Source organism: Rhododendron vialii, chromosome 11a (assembly GCF_030253575.1).
Source record: "Rhododendron vialii isolate Sample 1 chromosome 11a, ASM3025357v1".
Taxonomy (NCBI): Eukaryota; Viridiplantae; Streptophyta; class Magnoliopsida; order Ericales; family Ericaceae; genus Rhododendron; species Rhododendron vialii.
Window position 1 is genome coordinate 14113736 of NC_080567.1, and position 23959 is coordinate 14137694.

At 41.4% G+C, this 23959-nt stretch overlaps 3 protein-coding genes across 4 annotated transcripts; 1 reads left to right on the forward strand and 2 right to left on the reverse strand.

The window, feature by feature from the left end:
• Nucleotides 1-7459: 7459 nt before the first annotated feature.
• LOC131307710 (uncharacterized) lies at nucleotides 7460-13565 on the reverse strand. 2 transcript variants are annotated; one of them, XM_058334361.1, is made up of 9 exons: nucleotides 13117-13565; nucleotides 12588-12981; nucleotides 11470-11598; nucleotides 11089-11336; nucleotides 10733-10936; nucleotides 10557-10646; nucleotides 10346-10459; nucleotides 9768-10205; nucleotides 7460-7835 (listed from the first exon to the last, which is right to left on the reverse strand). In XM_058334361.1, exons 1-9 carry the CDS (start codon nucleotides 13426-13428, stop codon nucleotides 7821-7823), a joined length of 1944 nt encoding a protein of 647 aa, XP_058190344.1. In that variant the 5' UTR covers nucleotides 13429-13565; the 3' UTR covers nucleotides 7460-7820. The 2 variants fall into 2 exon arrangements, with proteins under 2 accessions (XP_058190344.1, XP_058190346.1); XM_058334363.1 differs by having other exon boundaries at nucleotides 7461-7835; nucleotides 11470-11592.
• Nucleotides 13566-17167: 3602 nt separating this feature from the next.
• Nucleotides 17168-18142, reverse strand: LOC131306895 (uncharacterized). The gene has a single exon (XM_058333324.1). The coding sequence runs from the start codon at nucleotides 18140-18142 to the stop codon at nucleotides 17168-17170; it is 975 nt and encodes a 324-aa protein (XP_058189307.1).
• Nucleotides 18143-20198: 2056 nt separating this feature from the next.
• On the forward strand, nucleotides 20199-23271 carry LOC131306896 (uncharacterized). The gene is made up of 6 exons (XM_058333325.1): nucleotides 20199-20213; nucleotides 20306-20364; nucleotides 21966-22086; nucleotides 22577-22639; nucleotides 22746-22764; nucleotides 22896-23271. The coding sequence occupies exons 1-6, from the start codon at nucleotides 20199-20201 to the stop codon at nucleotides 22997-22999; spliced, it is 381 nt and encodes a 126-aa protein (XP_058189308.1). The 3' UTR covers nucleotides 23000-23271.
• Nucleotides 23272-23959: the final 688 nt, after the last annotated feature.

The window sequence follows — 23959 nt, forward strand, 5'->3', positions numbered from 1 at the left end:
CAAGCAAGATGCTTCTTCCAGCACAAACTCGTTACCTGCCACTTGAAAAGTTAGCCCTTGCTCTTGTTTCAGCGGCTAGGAAACTCCTGCTCTACTTCCAATCACACCCCATCATCGTCTTAACAGAACATCCCCTCAAGAGCCTCTTTCGAAAGGCTGATCTATCTAACAGGGTCTCCAAGTGGGCAGTAGAGCTACCAAACTTTGATATCCGTTTCGAACCATGAACGGCAATCAAAGGATAAGTTCTTGCTGACTTCATTGCTGAACTTACTCCAGAAGATACTGAACTTCTCAACATACCCATCCTAACACACACCGTCGCTGAGCATCAATTGTTGCCGAAACCTTGGCACCTTTTCCAAGGTGACATCTGGCGTCTACATGTTGACGGAGCATCCAACAGCAACGGAGCAGGGGCCGGGGTCGTCCTAGTCTCCCCCTGTGGAACACTACACGAAAGTGCTATCAGCATCGACTTCCCCGCCACCAATAACGAAGCTGAATATGAAGCGCTCCTAGCTGGCTTATGCTCTGCGGTTGCGATGGAAATTTCCAACCTTGTCGTTTACTGTGACTCCTAACTCATAGTTAACCAAGTACTGGGGGACTATGAGGCTCGGGATCCGCGGATGTCAAAATACCAGGCAACCGTAGCCAAACTAATCACCCATTTCCACAATTTCAAAATCGAACAGATCAACCGCGAACACAACGCGCAAGCCGACGCACTCGCTGGCCTTGCCTCAGCTTCTAAAGCCTCCGAATTCCGGACAATCAGCTTCGGCAACATCGACCACCCAAACTTTGATGCCACTCCAAAGGTTCTCAACGTTGAACTCGGCCCAAGCTGGATGGACGAGATCATTGCGTTTCTCAAACATGATACTCTACTAGCCGACAAGAAGGAAGCTTATCGCATCAGGAACAAAGCCGCTTACTACTGGCTCTCTGAAAGCGGCCAACTCTACAGGAAATCTATCTCCGGTCCATATCTCCTCGTGGTCCACCCAACCCAAGTTCAAGAGATTCTCACCGAACTTCACTCAGGGAGTTGTGGCTGCCACTCCGGTGGCCGATCACTTTGCCAATGAGCATTGAGTCAGGGATACTTCTGGAAGAACATGAAGAAAGACTGTGAAGACACAGTTCGCAAATGCCGACCATGCCAACTTTTTTCTCCCATACCAAAGCAACCCGCCCAGAACCTCTCCCCGATTACCAATCCTTGGCCCTTTGCACAATGGGGGCTCGATATTGTCGAAAAACTGCCAACAGCTCCAGGAGGATTCAAGTTCTTGATCACCGCAACAGACTACTTCTCCAAATGGGTAGAGGCTGAGCCTTTTGTGACAATCACAGAGGCTGACGTTCACAGATTTGTCTAGCGAAACATTGTTACCAGATTTAGAGTCCCGTACGCCATCGTATCAGACAACGGAAGCCAATTCGTCGGTAAAGACCTCACCAGCCTCTGTGCGGAATTTGGGATACGCTTCTTCAACTCTACACCAGCATACCCCCAAGGGAATGGACAAGCCGAGGCTACAAACAAGACCGTTTGCACCGGGATCAAGCGTCGGTTAAACTCCAAGAGAGGAAAATGGGCTTAGGAACTACCACGTGTTCTATGGGCTTACCGTTCTACACCCTAGCGCTCAATAGGGCAAACCCCTTTTCAATGGCATTCGGCATGGAGGCGGTAATACCACTCGAATCCAAGTTCCCCACTTTGAGAACCGAGAACTTCGATCCAAAGACTAATGAAGAGGCCGTAGAACAAGAATTGATCTTGGCAGAAGAAAAATGGGACAACGCTTAGCTAAAGCTGCCGAGTACCAACAACAAGTGGCAAGAGGCTACAACCGAAGTGTTCGAACCAAGACCTTCAAACCAGACGACTTGGTTTGGCGAAAAGTGGTACAAGCTAGCAAGAAGCAGAAATTCAAACCCAACTGGGATGGTCCCTTTCGTGTTGTCAAGATCGCTGGAGAAGGTGCTTACATACTACAGGACATGACTGGGAAAGTCCTTACCAACCCCTGGAATGCGCATAATCTAAAGAAGGCATACATGTAATGAAAAAAAAAAAAAAAAACCTCAATAGTGCGCCTCATGTTCGGCCACTAACTATCCCGTTTTTTATCTTCTTAAGCTTTTTCATGACAGAGTTGGCTTCGGCACAACAATGTCAATTTCTTTATTATTGGCTTCGGCCAACATCTTTACATTCAACTTGTATTTCACGTTTCCCAAGTAAAAGAAGTATCTTGTTTGGCAATCGATGTCTTCTACAAATTTTCACCTGTCTTCCTTCTTATAAAAATACACTCGGCATTCTCCGACAAACACAAACGTTGACTTCGGTCACACCTCCAAACGGCATTATGCCCCTGCTTCGGCCACTATATCCGCCCAAAAAAGCAAAAACCGGACATATGGTCCACCAAGCTTAGAATATACAACTGAAATTTAGGCTTCGGTTCGGCTTGGCAAGACAACAAGGTCGGCCAATACGCGGTTATACTAATGGTTCAGTGAACCTCCCACAAACATTTAACAGCATCAACTTTTTAACACCTTGGCGAGGGGCTGACACCATCCCACCAAGCCCCAACCACAGTTAGCAGGCACCTATTTCAACTTTCATGTTCCCTAAAAACGAAGTCTCACATACAAGCCAACGACAACAAAGGCTCAGCACCAACCTATTATCTAAGCTAATCCTACTTTGGCCAACATTCGCTTCCTCAATCGAATCCAGACCAAAGTGGGGGCTATGAGCAAACCACCCACAAAATAACCAAGGCTCAGCCTCAGAATGCATTGACGATGTAAACGAAATTTCTGGGTCGGTGTTGAACCCATCTCCGTCGTACTCATAGACGCGTTCGGCGTTTGAGTCACCAGAGTCGGACGACATGTTCGAGGCAATTGAAGAGATCTGGAGTCGGCTCCTGCGCCTATCCAAATACTCTCGGATGACTAAGTGTCCGGAGCCGTTTCCCGAGCTTTCAAAGTCGGAAGAGATAACAATGATTGGGTGAGCCAGACCTAACAACACAAAGGAAAGAATAATGAAGAACCTCGTCGTCGGCCAGATGGCAAGGATCTCACTTCTCTCAGCTAACCTACTAGGCCCACCCCATATCCCATCAAGACTCAAGCTTGGGAAAACATAAGTAAACAAAGCCATCGGGCTCGGCAGACACCATCGTCGGCCAAGCCCCCAGCATTGAAACTGGGGCTCGGAAGAACAGGTTGAAGCCGAAGATGAACAGACGGTTCATCCCCAGCAACGTACTGTTCACGTAGAACAAAAGACCTCAAAGAAAGCCAAAGATCAAAGAGGAACAACGCATAAAGTTACAAAAAATGAAGAGAAGCAAGGATCGAATGCATACCTGGGGATTTTTTGCAGATTCAGTAATGGATCAACGAAGAATCAAGGCTGAAAGGCGAAACGGAAGCTCTGGCAATGGCGTTCTAGAGAGAGAGAGAGAGTTCGTAACCCTTCTCTCTCCTCTCTTCATCCTTTATATAAGCATAGGGTTTGGGATTCAAAATTCCCGCCCATCTCTGCACCGCCGAACCAAGGACCAATCAATTCTAGACACGTGGCAATAATGGGACAGCCTTGCAAAGCTTCACACGTGCCACCCGTCCTCGCATCAGCCGTATCCAACCAGAGGGGGACACCTGGCGCACTCCCATTGAGGCTTATCTGTGGCAGTTGTTGAAAAACGAACGAAGCTCGGCCAAAAACCCAATCTGTTGCTGACTCCATTCAGCAAAAGGCAGGTTCGGCCAAAGCTCAAACATCATTCTCCACCACGCGCTCGGCGACGGCGGAGATTGAGGGGCTATTGTAGCGGACCGAATGCAACCGTTCGCAGCCGATCGCCATTACCGTATCTGAACTGGGGTCGGCTACTGGCCGAGACTCATCCGTGGGGAAAATTCTGTTTTGAGATCTGGCGGCGTATGTGATTCAAGCTCGGCCACCGTCGATGGAGAACATTTGTCGGCATGTTCCTCACACATGCCACCCGTCGGGCTCGGCCATGTACCAGGTTCGGCCAGGAACGGGGTTTGGTCAGATACGAGGCTCGGCCACCCGCTGGGTCACGTGGCCCTTCACATGACAGAAACGGTTATGCTAGAAGATAATGATGAGCGCACATGGAAGGTGCCAGCTCACGCCAAAACGGTTATCGGATCTATTCTGTGAGGTCACAATGACGCCATCTGGCTCGTGTAAGGCACATGATGATACTTGGAGAGCAAGTCGGGGAGACTTTATAAATACTTAAGGATGATCACTTTGGAAGGTACACAGGACACTACCTAAAAACCCTAACTTCTCACTTGATTCTCTGCATATTCTCATCCTCTCGCCGGAGGGCCTTGCCGGGCAACCCCGGCCAGGTCTTAGTCGTGCGTTCACTGTGCAGGACCGGGCGAGAAGACCAGAAAACCCACGAGCCAACGGAGGAGGGTTGCAGGTCGACGAATCACGGGCCACACACTTCCCTTCCTCATTCCATCACCTGCACACTTATCCTCTCACAATCCTACCACCTCCAAACTTGCACCCTCATTCTCTCTCATTATACATCCCAACATAAATCTGATTATTGAATACCAATATATTTTTTCACTTCCAATCCTACTATTAGTCCAGAAAAGAGAGAGCAAGAGAAAAAGCGGGAACTTCTTTCAACGAGTTTTAGAGAGAGAGAAAACGGGTTTGTCACTCGTACCACCCCTCATTTGATTTCAGTCCTCCAGCTTTCCACACGAATCTCAAGCATCCCAAACTCAACCACCGCTCAACCGAAGGCAGCCCAAGGTTTCCCGTCGCCAGTGTCCATCCCGTTTTACCGAAACCGTCCGTAAATTATTACCCATTTTTTCGACCGGATTTAAGGTAGGACAATCGCTTCTTCACTTTCCTCTAAGTATATTATGTGATTACGTATTGATTTTGATGTTCTGGAATGAAAGAAAATGATCCGAACTGTTGCAAGCCGGAACCAGTCAGTCCCCTGTGTTTCACGGCATGAACACAGTGATGTGTTTCTAATACTTTTGCTAAAATCGCACTTAGGTCCTTCAAATTACACTAGTATATGATTTTGGCCCAACTTACAAGTAACACGTTATTTAATAATTACAGTTAGCACCTCTGCAGTCATTAAAGTTATGGCTTTTAGCCTTAATAACGTATTTGCCTCTGGTTTATACAATTTTTTTTTATGTAATCTTGATATCCAAACTTGATTAAAATATTTAATGATCGCATTACCTTTGTCTAGTACTGATATTAGTATATTATTTAAAATTAAAGTTATTAACGCCATACCATTATGAAACAATGTAGATAGGTACTCTTGTAGTTATTAAAGTATTTTTAAAATTATTTTAGAATAACAAGACCCAAATACTGTTATTGGTTAGTTTAAGGTACCTTAAAATTTTAGTTAACGAAATGTATTACTAAATATCATAAGTTAAACGTGCAGCAGCGTACGTAGATTAATTACATATTACTTTAAAACTTACTATTTTACTTAGTGAATTAAAATATTTAAAACTTTAGAATAGAAATAACTAAAAATTTGGAATAAAATACTTGGTCAACAGAACAAAATAGTTCAAGAGGCATTGGCCTAATCATAATTAAAATATTATGTGTTTACTTACTCGCACAATATTGTTTGATACGTACTTTTTATCTCATTGAAATGTATCATGTTATGAATTGAGCTGTTATCGATTGTATCATTTTGTACGTGCTAGAATGAACTTAGGTTCATGGGGTGTGATGAAGCAACTTTGATGATAGCTCCGACTTGAACCTGCAAAACAAAGGTGAAAACTCGTGTCACCGGTATGGTGGCGTGCCAACCACCCTCCGATGCCTAAGTCAGTAGGAACCTTGTTGTAAATGAATGGATGTTCTCTGTGTTAGAGTTGTGTACCATATACTGGTGTTTTACCGTCGTATTTATAGGCATTACAATCGGAGTTTGAGTCCTTGTAGGACTTGTAGGGGGATGAAAACAATTGATGCTTCGGATCAACTGGACTGCAACGGCTTACTTGTGCCTCTTCACCGGAACCCTAATTCGTCGTCGGAACCCTAATCTGCAAAATAGACAGGGGGTGAGCGCACATTTGCCTCTCGTGGCAAAGGCCCTCCGATGCCAAAGTTAGTATCACGTACTAGCAATCAAACCCTAATTATCAGTAGGAAAGCAATATGAAAGTCATGTATTGCGTACCTTTTACCTCTAGGTTTACTCTGTTTATATAGACATTCGTATGCTTGGCGCCCAAGCATCCCTATTGCCATAGGATTCCCAACTCGTATAGGAAACCCAGGATATCAAGGATTCTCGTTTCCTTTATCAGCTCATTAGAAAAGAGTCCTCTTTGGATTCTTTTCCATAATGAGCTGAACATCCCATACTCGTTGGGTATCTTTCTCAGATCCTATATTCATGGGATCTCATCCCTTAACGGAATACCACTGTTTCTGGATCCTTCCAGAGTGTTCTTTTTACTCCAACATCTGATTGGATTTCTTTCTCTGTTCGGCTGTTTCATCGCCGAACAGACTGTCTGGACCAATCACTTCACATGTAACTGGTCCTTTATCAATTAATTGGACCATTGCCCTGCATGATGACTGTCCCGTCATCCCTCGTATCACGTGCTTGGTTCTTACTTCATCTATTCGGTTGTATCATAACCGAGCAGTCTGCTTGGACCAGCTACTTCACATGTAACTTGGTCCAATGTAATCGGAATATCTCTATCTGCCGAACAGTTAGTTTATACCCATGACTTCTCATGGCATTGGCCCTTATCGCTGTTCCATGCACTGACCGGCGATCAGTCATGTTCGATTTCTTACGTGTTCTTATACACCACGTGTTCGGCAATGAAATGTATCTGTTCGGGAATACCTCCCTCACTACGCCAAATTAAGCTTTTTGCGGCATTTTATAAATGCCGGTAAAGATAAAATTCATGCCGGTAATAGTACTACCGGCATTTGTTGACGAAAATAAAAATTGCCGTCTAGGTAAGTGTCGGTAATACATAAACGGCATTTGTACAAATGCCGGAAATAAAACCGGCGTTTGTTACTAGTTTTACCGGCATTTGTCAAATGCCGGGAAAAGAATTGCCGAATATACATTTATTAACGGCATTTGATACAAATGCCGGAAAAGGTAATATTACCGGCATTTTATTAGTGCCGTATTTGTTTATAACTTTTACCGGCATTTTTTAAAATGCCATTTTTATATCTTGGTATTTTTCTTTTCATTGCTTTTTCTGGCATTTGTAAAACGCCGCTAAAGTTTTTTTTTTTTTTTTTTTTTGCCAATTTTCATTTTTAATACATAATTTTTTCATTAACAAATTATCCTAACCTAGTACCATTTTTGATAACACATTTCCTGTATACAAAATTATAACTGTCCAAAACAATTTGAAGTTCCACTGCCAAAACCAAAATGCAAATTCCGTATATAAGCAAATTGGACATCATAAAAGACAATCTCAAAGCAACAAAAAATAACAATGCTAGGCATAGAATGCCAATGTGAAAATCAAACCCAAAGTTTCAAAATATAAGTTTCAATTACATGTGTATCTCCAAAAACAGAAGATCATACTAACCAAAGCAACACAAAGACCCAAAATATGCTTTTGGTTGCGAACTCCAAAACAAAAAGAACAAAAACAGTTTTCATTATCTAGAAGATTTCTTGTCATTCCTATTGCATGTCTTCCATGTCCGTCTACGTCCTATCAACCTGCAAATACAAGAAACAATTACACGTTTATACATAGGTGTACGTGTGGGTATCGATCTATATAGTCCACGACATCCTACACAATCAGTAAGTTTAAAGAAACAGGACACAAGCATCAAACATATCCCAGTATAATGGATAAATGCAAGAAACTAAAATTAACCATTTATGATTGAAGCACCAACAAGCCAACGTAGTCGTATGGGACATGTCAAATGTAAAATGGGTAATAAAACAACCTTGAAGTGTGGTTGACCCAAGGTGCATTGCGGCCAGTTGGGGTGCCGGGTGAATGTAAGTCCCCTTAAACTCCATTTGGAGTATTTTACAAGCAAAGGCAAATAGACATCTTACACTCTATCATACACCACCTCAAGTGGAGTCCAGCATTAGAGAACGAGTGTATAGGCCTCTTTCCATTGGCAGGCATGTGTAAAGAGATTGTTTCATAGCATCTAACTGTTATTCTCTTGTAAGAAGCATGGTACAGATACTGGACAAGGACAGGACACGGACTTGCGGACACGTTGGGAGGTGAAAAGCATGGTTATTTTGAGTATCTTCTCCTTTTTGCCTTCCCAAATCTATAATCATAACAGTCAAATTTAAAGGGTTAGCTGGGTTCAAAACCTCTTCACTAACATATTTTCGGTAGCCTAAACCACTAACTCTAGGGTGGGACATTATACATGGTAGATTTGGACAAGATTCAAAACCTACGAGAGAACTTCATCGTTAAAAAAAAAAAAAAAAAGCACTGGAAAAAGGTCCAAGTACTTGCATCATGGTTTGTATGAGTAGTCTACATGGTTTCAACGGAGGTCTATAACGAGGTGATCTATCAACTCCATTTTGAGGGTCGGACTTATGTTGCACTCATCAGGAGTGATTTCTAAATGCTTGACTTGGTAGATTATAATAGTACAAAGTGAAGCACATCACTCATAACCAATAACTAAATTAAGGTCCAAGAAATGAAGGAAAAAGAATAGGTAGCAGGTCTTATGATCACACAAAAGGGGTACCAAAACACAAACGTCAAAATTATGGAAGCATGTCAAGATCACACGAGTCAAATGCCTCAAAACTTTCCAGCCACATAGCATGCTACTAGTAACCTACTGTAAACACATTTACATCATCAATTAGAGTTTTCAAGCAAAAATTCTCACCTTTATTTATTCAATCAGCTATATCCATGAAGCCCGTATGCATCTAATAAAATACAAAAGGATTTCAAAAAACGCTATTCGTAACCTAGCTAATTGAATTTTTTTTTTGTTTTTTAAAAACCCTTGGGAGAGGTGTAAGGCCAAAGGTCAATGATGAAAACCCTTTTCAATGCAAAAATTTCCAGCTAATCCTACTGGTGCTGCCAGTACTTTAGCAAAAAGGATGGAAACTGCTAAAAAAACTACCCAAAAACTGGTCTAAAATTGCCAAAAAAAACTGTTGTAAACTGCAATTATCCTTATGTTTTACTCATGACCAACAAAATTCAACTCCAATTATCTGCGTAGAACAACAACAGATACAAACACAGAAACAAAAAGGGACACATTGAATTCTAAACAAAATGGGACACAGCCATCCACACCCAAATCCAATCTATAATTTTTAGGTTCTAATCAACCATGGGTTGACTCAATAATCACATTACAAAGAACATAAGCTTGCCAATAAACTTGCTTCTAAAGTAGACCGCAAAAGATCATTTTACTACCAAACCATCTTCACCTACTTAAACATGTATTGTAGCAACCAATTTATAGGCATCTTTCAGAGACCATAAGGCATACTTATTTGGGCTCAAGCTATATATTTTGGCAACAACATAGATCAATCAATATGAGAGGCAGGTGTATTTTCAATCAATAAAATGGCCAACTCTATTCTCATTGCCTCAAAAAGTACCAAGAAACCACAATTTACCTGTCCATTGTGCTCCATTAGTGACGGTGTGTGGTCTCCATCCCCATTTCCAGCTCCATTTGGTGATGGAGGCAAAAGGTGTCCTGCACTTTTCATACAAGCTGCCATGGTTGCATATTGGTTCTTCAATTGAGTGATTTCATTACTTACGTCTTTTAGCACCTCTTGTCCCAACTCTGCACGCAACTCAGCACCCAACTTAGCACGCAACTCTGCACCCAACTCAACACGCAACTCCTTACGCAACTGATCCTTGACACGCTGCTCATGAGATTGTGTATATCTGGTCCCAAACACTTGACTCGGACAAGGACCCATGCCATACGTACGCACACGTCCATTCTTATCTGGTTTTAGTACGTTAGTGAATAACTCCTCCCGTAAAGCAGGTGACTCTGAGGACTCAGGAATCTGAGAGGCTCCCTCATTAAGAAGACGCTGGAATAAAAAAAAAAACCTACCTATAGTAAGTAAAAGAACAAAAGCAAATATTTTATTTGTATAAATAGACATAGAAGAAGCATACCATTAAAATGAATCTAAATAGATACAAAAATGAACCAAGTAAATATACATACTATGGCCAAAGCTGATACTTCATCAACTGGTTGTCCATCTTTCTTCGTATGAGTCTTAATAAATACCTGTATACGATCGGGCTCTACAACTACTCCATCCTTAATCTGTGTCAACTTTATTAGCATACAAAAAACTAAAGTGTTGAGTAACACATTTGACATATAAATGCATTGAATTAAATTTAGTTCTGCACGTTAGTTAGTCAATTACCTCATCCCTTACATGACAATGGCCCTTCCTCCCACTCGTGTGTCCCATTTTCTGTTCGTGTCTGCTTTTATAGTTGGTTTTACTGCGTCTCTATAACAAATAAAATCCAGTATTACTTATCCATGTATATGTGTTCATATTCATTAGAAAGAGGAAGAAGAACTGATATGCATCACCTTGGCTGTTTTAGTGCCCCAAAATTTCACAAGAACTCTCCATTGATCAGGATCGACCCTATTCGGACAATTCGCCAAACGGTCTTCATCATTATCATATAAGTTATAAGTACTTCTTTTCAGCTCATCTTTCCAATCCTTCCATTTCTTTCCAACGGACATCAGACAATTATGCTTATAAGCATCTGGTGCGGTTGTATTTTCCTGCATATAAGTATATTAACAACTAAACACCGACAATATAGTAGCAACAACATTAGCTCAACTAATCAAAATTCAGTCTAAGAAGATAGATTAAAAAACAATAGCAGCAACAACTTTAGCCCATAAACTGAATTTTTCCCTATAATAAATACCTTAACCTCTGCCCATATGCGTTCCTTGTATGGATATAGCTCCGGAGCCCTCCAATCAGTAAAAGTTAAGGGTGCTAAAGTTGCATTTCTTGCTAAGATGCCAAGTTGACTTTGTAAGGGACCTGCCGTGTTACCTATCGGTTGGTTATCTTTATTCAATTTAACTTCTAACTTCGCTCCTGTACCCCAACCAACATATGGACGAGCAAAGCCTCTCCCCTTGGCTCTCTGTTGTTGCGAGTTGGGATCTAGTAAAGAATAATATGGAATAATGAACATAAACAAGTAAATGCAAGTAACTGCATAATTTAATTTCCTTGGCAAATAAAAGGTTGAACAACCATATATATTTTTTCTTTTATACATGTAAATTGAATGTACCTGCTCCAACAGAAGTTCTTGACCCTTCATTGCATTGTTCCAGCGACTGCAAGTTTGAAGTAGTGTGACTGCTCATGGATTGTTGATGTGATTCAAGCTCCACGGCTCTCTCATTTACGTGACCTGCCACTTCAATGATTTATCAATAGAAGGAATTATATGAATGTATGTATGTATGTGCCTGTTGGTATTGGAAATGCCCATGCACCATGGCACCATGAGTTATATGTGTTGTGGTTGTTTCTAGTGCATTTTTTTTTTGAAAAGCAAAAACAATTTTATTGATATTAAAGAGAACGGTACAATCCGAGGGAGGGGGGGGGGGGGGGGGGGGGGGGGGGTTTGTAAAAGGCATCACAACGAGTGAATGACATCCCAACTATGTTGGCACCCCAAACGCTCAACAATCATTTGCCATCCCAAAATCCCAAAAGATCAACACCCATGAATAGTTGTTGGCAAGGTTCCAACCACACAAAGTCTACACCCACAAAATTCCAACGACATACAGATAATAATGGAGCTAGTCGGGACACCATGAGAGAGATAAGGCTCCATATTTTAAGCAAAAACACCTAAGGAGAAGAAAATGCCTGGTATTTGACACCCAGCAAGGATATATGCTAAATGTCTGTACTCCTTCATGATGACAACAAGAAAATGTAGCATTTACAGCTTCAAGTATGGCAGTAACAACAGTATAAAACATCAATAATAGCCTCCAGTAATAGCAGCAACAACATATGTGAGAGATTAAGACACAAAATGAGTCAAGATCATGCAAGATTGAGCTCCAAATTGCAGAAATGATAGTTACAGTAGGCCACACCCATATAAGATGAAGACATCGACCCAAAATGAGACCGGAGACACCAACCCAAGACACAAGCCCCATCCCAAGATGAAACCAGAGACAGCAGCCCAAAAGGACCAAATATGCAAGCCCAAGACACAAAATTCAGCAACAATATGGTACTTCCATTAGATCATTTAGGAGTTAATTTAGGTGGTTGTAATGACACAAAATTCAGCAACAATAAACCTACTAACTGTCAAAGTAATAGGACAATCAGTAAGTTTATTTAAAATTGAAATAAGCTAATAAAACAATTATATACCTTCATCAGATGGTGACTGAAACTCATGATAGTTTGGAGGTAGTTGATTTCCATGCTGGTCTTGACTAATGGTAGGCAAAGGCTGTAATATAGTACTCATAGGTGCAGCCCGACATCGCACTCGCTTTGCTTGCACTTGCGGCTGTGCCTGCAATTGCAATTGTGCTGACTGATTTTCATGCTGGTCTTGACTAATGGTAGGCGAAGGCTGCAATGTAGCACTCATGGGTGCAGCCTGATATCGCACTCGCTTTGCTTGCACCTGTGGTTGTGGCTGCTCCTGCAACTGTACTTGCTGATTTCCATGTTGGTCTTGATTAATGGTAGACAAAGGCTGCAATATAGCACTCATTGGTCCAGCTGACAATTGTACACGCTTTCTTGTAGTAGCCACCTACATCAAAATTAAAATAATATGATGAATGCAGCAAAGTGAAAATTGCTTAATTGGACATAGTGTAACAAGGATAAACATTAACCAAAAAAAAAAAAAAACTCTTATTTAATATTCCACACAAACATGCATTACCTTACTCAATCGACCCTCAGAACATTCTTCATCTTCCAAGGAACATTCATCATCTTCGAAGCAAGAACTACTCCCATCCTCACCATCTGCCGGTTGCCAATCCACGTCATCATTAACAACACAATCCATCTTGTGTCTTCTCTTTCCAGCAGTTGTACTTTTCTTTAAAAACGGATTTGCCAATTGCTTACACCCCAGAGCTTCAATCTTTGCACAGTTCTCTTCAATTAACTTCTTTCTTTTTTCTAAGTAGTTTCTCGTCTCAAGGGCCAATTCCCCAGGCTTGAAAACTACTTTCCCATCCTTAGCCATCTTTTGCAACAATTATTACAATATATTAAGACACTATCAGCAATTCAAAAAGAAATATAGATATGCATGTGACATTAGGAGCACAACACAACATAATCAAAAATTAAATAACTCAGCAGCGTAAAAACTAAAGCATAAAAAAGTAGAAGCAAAAATAAGTACTAGATACAAAAAATTACATGACATATGGTCCCACTTACTAAGAGTGAAAAAACAAGGAAAACATGGCATCATACCAAAAAAAACAAAAAACTAATCATCCTTGTTATGATCTCCATCTTCATCATTTTCCTCAAAATCATCGTCATCATCATCATCAGTACAATCCTCCTCCTCATCACTATAATCAACCTCCTCCTCGTCACTATAATCAACCTCCTCCTCATCACTATCTTCTGCACCAACATTATCATAATCGTCACCATCTATATCGTCATCAACTGTTACTCCATCCACATCTGTTCTAACCCAGTTAACATCATTATCAAGAGTATATGTAGCATCATCTAACTGTTGACCACTATAAGGCTCAGCTTGGGGACAAGTTATTTCATCTTCTGTAGATTGTTTTGCATTCATGTCGTATGAGTCTCTGGGAGTCATCTTAACAACGACATGCCAATCTTCGTCAATAGGGTCTTGAACATACCAAACCTGTTGCGCCTGAGATGCAAGGATGAATGGTTCATCTGATGTGCGATTGTGTCTATACAAAAGGTGCCTGAAATTTACAAGTGTGAACTTGTACTCATCTTGCCTCATTCCTACATTGTTATCCACCCAATCGCATTTGAATAGCACAAATTTAAAGTCATTAGAATATCTCAATTCAATGATATCCCTTAAAACTCCATAGAAAATGACCTCTCCTGTAACTGGGCGTTTATCTCTTGAGCTTGCATAACTTTGTGTGTATGCAGTTAATGATACTCCACTGTTTTGAGTTTTCCTCCTCTCCTCACGCTCCTTGGTGTGAAATCGAAACCCGTTTATAATATACCCAGTATACCTTCTACCCCATTTGTCCGGTGCTGAAGCTAACACACTCAGTTCATTGGATATGTTCACATTTTTTGTTCGCAGCAAGTCTTGAACCTATATGTTCCAAGCATATATATATGGTTAGAGAAACTTAGTTACTAATACGGCGATCAGAGATATTTGAAATAGTACTACAAATGTTGACAAGACTTACGTGATCTCTAAACCAATTAGGAAATTGTTCATTGTGCTTCCTCATAAGATCACGTTCACTTAACCGGTGACTATCATTTCTAAGAACTTGAATGTGTTTCCTGCAATTAAAATGACTAGTCATTACATACGCACTACGGTACTATTGATGAAATGTAGTAACAAGTATAATCGATTTCTTACTCCCGGAATGGGGCTACGACATCAGAATTGGCTAGGACATATCTATGTGCTTGCACCCAAGCAATGTTATCAAGCTCAAACAATTTTCCTTTCCTTAAACCACGACCTCCATGCTCACCATCGTAGTTTCGTATTGGTCGACTTAACTTTGTCTCAACATCATGCAAGACCTTGGTGATCCCTACATATTCCTTGGTGGACCTCTTCCATAGCTTGCAAAGACTCCGTAGTGGTGAGGCACCTCATGTAAGGTAATGAAAAACTCCTTCTATATAGCACATCTCCCATCATCAAGTACTTTACAGCTCTGATCTTGAGCTGTCTGGCTTTGACCTTATCTTCTGGTAGTGTCCCATTAGTTATGTAGTCAACTATGGGTCCAGTCCATGAGTCACTGTAATTGATGGCCTGAACTTGTACATCTGGGGAGACGATACTTGGCAACTCTAAGTATCTTACAGGTGTATTCCGTGGAATAGCGTCCTCCTTAGCTGTGGCCAGCTTTGCCAAATAATCTGCTTCATTGTTTTCCTCCCTTGGGATTCTGACAATATTGAAACTTTGCAATTTCGCAACTTGAGCCTTTACTTTATCCACATACTTTTGCATGATCTCCTCCTTGACGGTGTATTCCCCGAGGACTTGTCCCACAACCAGCTGTGAATCGCTTTTGGCCAGCACATGGCTAGCTCCAACGGCACTTGCCAGCTCCAATCCAACTACTAGGGCTTCGTATTCGGCTTCATTGTTGGTTGTTTTGAACTCAAACCTAAGCGCATAGCTAAGGCGTTGTCCTCTCGGGGATGTTAGAATTAAGCCTGCTCCACTTGCATCTTTAGTTGTTGATCCGTCGACCTGAAGGACCTAAGGTTTGGGTTCTTCTCTGGAGAGCTCCTCCGGCTCTGGATATGTGTATTCTGCAAGGAAATCTGCCAATACCTGTGCCTTGATGGCAATTCGAGGTTTATATTCTATGTCAAATTCACCAAGCTCTATTGACCATTGAATCAGTCGGCCTGACGTCTCTGCTGAGTGGAGAATTCTTCGAAGCGGTTGATCTGTTAACACTTTGATTGGATGAGCTTGGAAGTATGGCCGTAGCCTTCTGGCTGCTATTACCATTGCAAAGGCTATTTTTTCAGCTGTGGGGTATCTTAACTCAGCTCCTCGCAGTGCCCTGCTGGTGTAGTATACTGGGAGTTGAGTTCCCTGCTCTTCCCGAACCAAAACCGTGCTGACAGCTTGAGGGGAGACAGCTAAGTACAAGAATAGATTCTCTCCATCCTGAGTCCTACCCAGCAGTGGTGGTGATGCCAAATACTTCTTCAGTTGGGTGAAAGCCATTTCCTTCGTAGTTGTCCATTCAAAGGCCTTTTTCAAAACCTTGAAGAATGTTTGACATTTGTCAGTTGCTCGTGAAATAAACCTGCTCAAAGCTGCAACTCGTCCTATGAGCTTTTGGATCTCTTTTATGTTTTGCGGTGAACTCATGGCGAGTATAGCCTGAATCTTTTCTGGATTCGCTTCGATCCCTCTTTGAGATACCATGAAACCTAAGAACTTCCAAAAGCACATTTTGTTGAGTTGAGCTTCATTCGGTATTTTTTTAGAACCTGGAAGGTTTCTTCTAGATCATCAACATGGTTAAGTGCCTTAGCACTTTTAACCAGCATGTCATCTACATATACTTCTATATTGTGTCTGATTTGCTGCTTAAACATCCTGTTGACCAACCTCTGGTATGTCGCCCCTGCATTCTTAAGACCAAAGGGCATTACTTTGTTGCAATATAATCCCTTATCGGTGATAAATGAAGTTTTTCTTGATCTCCTTCGTGCATTTGGATTTGATTATATCCTGAAAATGCATCCATAAAGCTAAGAAACTCATGTCCGGCAGTGGAATCTACCAAAGAGTCAATTCTGGGGAGGGGAAAGCTATCCTTTGGACACGCCTTATTGAGGTCGGTGAAATCTACACACATTCTCCATTTGCCATTAGCTTTCGTCACCATGATCACATTGGCCAACCAATCGGGGTAAAGAACTTCGCGGATGGACTCCGCTTGAATGAGTTTATCTACCTCCTTGGCTACCGCCTCATTTCGTTATGGAGCAATGGCTCTTTTCTTCTGCATAACTGGACGTACAGCGGGGTCGACATTCAGTTTGTGAGATATGACCCTTGGGTCAATTTCGGGGATATCTTCATGGGACCACGCAAAAACGTCTTTATTTTTTCTTAGGAATTGCAGCAGCTCTGATTTTGCAGTCGTACTCAACCTTGTTCCAATCCTTACTGTCCTTCCTGATTGCCATGGCTCCAGGAGTTCTTTTATAAGCTCTTCCACGGGTTCTCCATGTTAGAGTTTCTCTTCATTTCGAGTGTCGAGACTCTCTATATTCATGGTAATGTTAACTCTTCTGAGTGAAGTAACATAGCATTCCCGTGCTGCTTTCTGATCTCCTCTGATACAGGCAACTCCTTCGGATGTTGGGAACTTTATCATCAAATGGTAAGTGGAGATTATTGCCCCAATCTTGTTCAAAGTCGTCCTTCCTAAGATTGCATTATATGCTGATGAGGGACAGTCGACTACTATGAAATCAATCATACCCGTAATCTGACTTTTCTCCTCTCCCATAGTAATTGGTAGTGCTATCTGACCAGCTGGGTAAACAGGCGTACCTGCAAATCCAACTAGTGGTGACGCCATAGGCCTTAGCCTTTCTCGTCCGACCTTTAACTGGTCATATGCATGAAGGTAGAGTATATCAGCTGAACTTCCGCTGTCGATCAATACTCTTCGTGTGAGGTAGTTTGCTATAACAATGGTTATGACCAGGGGGTCATCATGGGGAATCTGGATCCCTTTGAGATCTTCTTCTGAGAAAATTATGGGTATCTCCTCTTTTTTCTGGATCTTGCTTGGGCGGTCAATTATGTTGACCTCCAAATATTCTTCTGTTCGCAATTTTCTTAGCTGGGCCTTTCTTGCATGGCTGGACTCTCCACCTCCGGCAAATCCTCCATGGATGATCTTGATCTCTCCAATGGGGCCGGACCGGGGTGCAGCACCGTCCCTTCGCTCTTTGCTTGTGTCTTCCTTTCTGGGCTGCTTCTGGTGTTTCTTTGTTACGAAACACTGAAGTCTCCCTCTTTGGATTAAATCCTCGATTTGCTGTTTCAAGTCAATGCAATCATCTGTATTATGTCTGTGGTCTCTGTGAAACCTACAGTATTTATCCTTAGCTCTCCTACTAGGATCGGATCTCAGCTTTCCTGGCCACTTGAGGTCTGGATCGTCTCGTAGATTGCTGAGGATTTGCTCTGCCATGGCTATGAGCGGGGTAAACTGTTTGTATTTTCATTGGGGAGGTCCTCCAGTTGATCCTCTCTTTGGGGATAATCTTGAGTCCACCTTTTTATTCCTGGGTTCCCCCCTGTCTTGCGGACAGCTTCTCGCCTTCTTTTGTCTGTTAGGGAGAATTCGCCAATTTGTGATGGTCCTACTTGGGGATCGAAACCATCACATGCACGCCTCGCATAGACAGCTTCTTCTGCGTTCATGTGCTTCTGAGCTCTGAGCATGAGCTCTGCCATGGTTTTTAGCGGCTCTTGAGACACAAGATATAGAAATTGCCCTGAATACAACCCAGCAATGTAAGCAGTTATGCTCACGTTGTCGTCAACTTCATCTATTTGGACCACCTCTTTATTAAACCTTGTGGTGTATTCTCTTAATGATTCCCATCTCCCTTGCTTTACTGTCAGGAGATGCGTTGCTGGTTTGCCGTAGCGTTGACCAACAATGAAGTAACTTACAAAGCTTGTGCTAAGCTCTTTGAAGCTACGTATACTTCCTGGTGGGAGTTTGTTGAACCATGCTCGGGCACTTCCCTTGAGGGTAACTGGGAATGCCCGACACATTACCTCATCTGGCACTGCTTGTAAGTGCATCAAGGACTTATATGTCTCAAGATGATCCAACGGGTCCGTAGAACCATTGAACGTTTCCAACTGGGGCATCTTAAACTTCCTTGGGAGAGGGCGTCTCATAACTTCAGGTGTGAAAGGTGAATCCGTGTTTTGCACTAACTCCTCTACCGTGGCAGGGGTTTGTGCCTTGACATGCTTCATCAATCCTTCAATCTGGTTTTGCATCTTGAGTATCATCCCTTGCTCGTGAGGCGATTTCTCTAGGGGTGGATTACCATACTTTCTTTGATTTTGGCTTTCCTTTTCACTGGATTCGCCTTCTTCCATATCCTCGTCGTCATTATGGCGGCTATTTTGCAATCTCGGGATACTCGACTCAGAGATTTGTTTTCGTAAGTTTGCGTTTTCTTGTCTCGCAGTCTGTAACCCTTGGGTTAAGGTCTTTATTTGTTCTTGCATATGGGCGAATGCTTCTGGGGTGATCTGATTACCCTCTGATAGGTTCGCCGCAGCGGCCTTAGCCGCCTCCGCTGTTTTTGCAGCCTTTTCGGAGGCAGCGACTGCCTTGGCTGCAGCAGTAGTTCTTGCCGTAGCGGTGGCCTGTGTAGCATTGTTGATACTCGTTTGTTTGGGGTTTGAAGCCATTATTGTTTTGCTTGATCAGGTCTTTACCATACAAAGCTGTTCACCGTAAGGAAAAATTCGTTTCCCACAGACGGCGCCAGCTGATGAAACAACTTTGATGATAGCTCCGACTTGAACCTGCAAAACAAAGGTGATAACTCGTGTCACCGGTATGGTGGCGTGCCAACCACCCTCCGATGCCTAAGTCAGTAGGAACCTTGTTGTAAATGAATGGATGTTCTCTGTGTTAGAGTTGTGTACCGTATACTGATGTTTTACCGTCGTATTTATAGGCATTACAATCGGAGTTTGAGTCCTTGTAGGACTATATCTTGTAGGTTCCGGGTCTCCTCTTTGGGGAGTGTGGAGTCCTGCCTTAGCTAGGAATCCATAGGATCCCTGCCGGGGCTAGGAATCTCATCTTTAATCACGGTTGTGCATATCCCTGGCCCTTTGGGCTTATCCCATCCTTCCCTTATCCCTTAGGATTCATTCTTCCTGTCGTGGCATCTTTATCTAAACAAGCATACCGTAGAAGTTAAGCTTTACAAGGGAGCTAGGGGCTGGAGCTGGTCCTTGGACTTTCTTTCAAGCTTTGGCCGAAGGACGGAGTTGGAAGGTCATTGCTCCGTTCCTTGTAGGTCCTTTACAGGAAGCTTGGATGGGAGGTAGCTTGCACTCCCCAGGTCTATCGGCCTGGTAGTGCTGAGCTCCTTAGGTATATTCTACTTATCAGGGTGGTTACGAGTAGTGAATCATGTAGACAATGATAAGTAAATGGGAAATGGTAAACTGTTGGAAGTGTGATTGTGTGGATTGTGATTTGAGCCATGGTGATGGCAAAGGTAACCAATGAGGCTCTGTGTTGAAAAGGGTTACCTGTGAGGCCCAGTGACGAGATTTGTTGTGACAGTAATGTATGATATGTGATGGGAAGTTTCTCTTTAAGGAAGGGAATGGGTCTCATGAGATAGTTATAGTTAGTAAGACGTTAATGTATAATATGTCATGAGAAGTTTTTCTTTGAAGAAGGAAATGGGTCCCATGAGACGGTTATAGTTAGCGTGGGGTAGTAGATGTCCGACTCTAATGTATGATACGTCATGAGATGACTCGATCCTCCTATTATGGTTTTAAGTGAGAACATGCTAGGTACATAACTTTGGTGCGCTCACCTAGGACCCTGGTACATGATAAACAAGAGGAAGAGTGGACCCACAAGACGATTGTAGTTAGTGAATGTGGGAGGAAATGATCTTGTGGAGAAGATCATTAGATTTCATATAGGTAAATGGATAGTAAAGAAAATGATGATGTGCTATTATTCTATACCTCTTGTGTATTATCAATTGTGATATTATTGTTATTATTAAATGCTAATTGTAGAATAAGGGGTTGGTAGGATTGAGATTATTTTGCTGGGTGAATTATCACTCACGGATACGTTTGTATCCTGGTAAATCGGTTGCTTCGGCGATCAATTTGCCAGAAGGTGCAGGGTTCAATGGTGAAGTTGTTTGACATAGGAGGAATATCAAGGGCGGAGACCGAGGATGCTTGAGATCTGTATTAACACTAGAGTCACTCTGAAGATGTTTAAATAAAATGTTAGATTCTTTTTTTGCATTTTTTTAAAATATAGATTTATATAATGACAAATATGGGCCTAGTAGTTAATAAAATTCAGTATATTTTAGGGTTAATGCTTCTGAAATTTTTTAAAAAGTCGGGGTGTTACAAGAATACTATCAATAGTTGCAATTAGCGTTTTGATTTTCTTTTGTTTGTTATAATAATAAAAAAAAAAGTGGGAAACCCATTGAAGATTTCCAAAAAAAAAAAAAAAGTTTGGGAATTTCGGTCGACCTTGAAAAATAAAATTTTCATTTAATTTAAAGTGTATATATGTAATATATATATATATATATATATATATATATATAACGTATATAAAATATATAGTTGGTCGGTTCAGTTCAGCGAAAAATTCTAGAAAACCGATACCAAACTAATTTCGGTTTAGTTTGGTCCCGGAAAAAACCGGCCTTACCTCGGTCGAAAACCGAACTAATCGGTTGGTTTTTTTGGGTTTTTTCGGTTCGTCGGTTTTTGTAACACCCCTAACAAAAACACACATATAATTTGATCTTCTTCGGTTCTTAATTTGGACTGATCTCCATATTTATTACAGTCTGCAATTAATCAATAATTTAGATTTGCTCAGAAGCACAATTGCTCTTAGTGGTAAGAATCTTTAAGAAAATCCAAATTTCAAATAATTGATTATACTAATGGATGGTTCGGATTTGGATAATACCGTCCCATCAAGTAGAGGATCCGAATCCATTTATGTCTCCTTCTGCCACTAGAACAAGTCTTTGCTTTAAGCCCTCTGCAAAACTATAAATATATATCAAAAATGCTAGAAACACAACAACTTCCACACAACAATTCACACAACCGCTGACGTCAGCATGACGCCATTGCAAAACGACGTCGTTTTTCTATTTAAAAAAAAAAAAAAAAGTCGGGAACATAACAGCTCTTTCTCCTTTCCCTTCTCCTTCCCCTTCCGTTCCCAATTCGACGATTAACAGAGAAGATTCCTTCCCAGTTCTCCTCCACCACCGCCGACCACCACAACCGAACCCCAGCGCTCCCCCACCGCCGTTGACCGCCATCACCACCAGGCTTCTGCGCACTTCGACCACCACGAAGGTTTCTCTCTCCTTGTTTCAATTATTACCCTTAATTGAGTTGATGAAAAAAAACCCTAATTCGAAAATTGGGGTTTAAATTCGAAAATTATTCAATACGTTTCTGTGATACAACTCGAAAATTAGGATTTGTTGGTTAGGATACAACCAGAGATTTATTCAATACGTTTCTGTGATTGCTTGTTGAATCAAAGCAATGTTGATGAACTGATGCTGTTTTGATTTTCCTTGCTGCCGATGTTGTTTTTCGGAGGTTTTTCGGACTTAGCTTGTTCGAAAATGCGAAAATTTGTTTGTCCGAAATTAGAAAGACGGTTTTCTTGCTTTTAGTTGTACTAGTCTGATAACATCCTCATAGTTATTTCCATAGCTTGTTTCTTTTGTAGATGTCTTATTGCCATTTCTAAGAGGATAGTATTCCGTAGTTGTGACTTACGATCTGATGCTTACTTTTATGAAACTTAAAAGTATTTTCCGTGATAATCATGTAGTTGCAAGCAGTGCTAAAGTCAGATTGCGGAAGATTTTCGTTTGCTAATGACTGTAAGACTAAGGTGGACAGCGCTATTTCTTTCATGTTCTATAGCTCATACATTATTTTTTGGGTCATCAAGCTCATACATCCTTCACAATTGATACCAGTTCTTATTCATTTTGTAGGAGGTGCTTGGAGCTGGTGGTGAGTATTTGTTTGGGGACCATTGTCTTAGTCATTGAAGGATTTAACAAACTCCATTAGTAACAGATAACAGTGTTAACCAAAAGTATCCCTTATTCCCCTTCAACTTCAAGTATTTGGTTTTTTGGCAGGAGCGGTTGTTATGTTTAGAGGGCACCAAGGCAGTACAAGTGTAGTGAAGTTTCAGTCCCTATTCCATGAGTTTTGGGGTGGTTTCGGGGCTCAAACAGAGTGATGCTCTGCCCATTTAATTTGCTTCCCATTGGACTTTCAAGGCCAGTCTTTCTCGTGCAGTGTTAGGGAACTCGAAAAGGCGGTGAAAGAGATTGAAGCTATTCAAATGAATCAAAGGCCAAGAAAAATGATCAATTTGTTGTAATTTGGAATATCAAGTTGTAATTTGTTGGAATTAGTTGTAGTATCAAGTTTTAGTTTTGAGAAACCTAACTTTGTATGTAATTGATAATTGTGATGAGAATGGCCCGGCATGGGTTTTAAATTTATTGGATTGTGAATGTTTATATACAATATCTATTTTAGTTTTATCTGATTGTCGTTGTTATTGTAAGTTTTTAACGCAAGACGTCGGGATAGGTCATAAAGCAACGGAACTATGTTAAATTTTTTCAAGGGCTAATCCATGAAAGCGATTACGGACACGACACAATACGAACACAGTTTCAACCAAGTGAAGTTCTATTTTGGCTTGCTTATTTATGGACAGTTTCAACCACTGGTATTTTTTAGCCAACTTGGATAGCAAAAATACTAGACACATAATATTGCAGTGTGTGAAGTGTAAAATCTAGATTCACAAACACCATTGGAACAATAACAGGAATTGAAAAGGGGCATCTGTTCTTCCATTCATTACCAATGGTAGCATGATATTTTGTTACTTGGTTAAACCATGTGGAAAATGCCTCTTCTGTAACAGCTAATGGACATTAATGAAAGCACAACCACAAATAGCTATTTCTTGCCAAAAATTCATTAGGACACGACGTGACATGGATATGGACTACTTGTCAAAAAATCCCCCCAACATTTCTTACTTGCCAAGAATCTTAGTCCAAAACACAACCACAAAACAGAAGGCCATTAAATAAGGTCATGGTCCAACTAAATTTCGATACAAATTAGCCATACATCCCATTCTTTTATAAAGAACTACATCAAAAAAATAGCCAAGGGT

Coding starts and splice junctions, on each gene's coding strand:
- LOC131306896 (XM_058333325.1), top strand. Junction 20,365..21,965: donor ATAGTTAGTAAGACGTTAAT/GTATAATATGTC, acceptor GACGATTAACAG/AGAAGATTCCTTCCCAGTTC. Junction 22,087..22,576: donor GCACTTCGACCACCACGAAG/GTTTCTCTCTCC, acceptor ATAATCATGTAG/TTGCAAGCAGTGCTAAAGTC.
- LOC131306895 (XM_058333324.1), bottom strand. CDS start 18,142: ATGGCAGAGCAAATCCTCAGCAATCTACGAGACGATCCAGACCTCAAG.
- LOC131307710 (XM_058334361.1), bottom strand. CDS start 13,428: ATGGCTAAGGATGGGAAAGTAGTTTTCAAGCCTGGGGAATTGGCCCTT. Junction 12,982..13,116: donor CTGAGGGTCGATTGAGTAAG/GTAATGCATGTT, acceptor ATTTTGATGTAG/GTGGCTACTACAAGAAAGCG. Junction 11,599..12,587: donor TCAGTCACCATCTGATGAAG/GTATATAATTGT, acceptor AAATCATTGAAG/TGGCAGGTCACGTAAATGAG.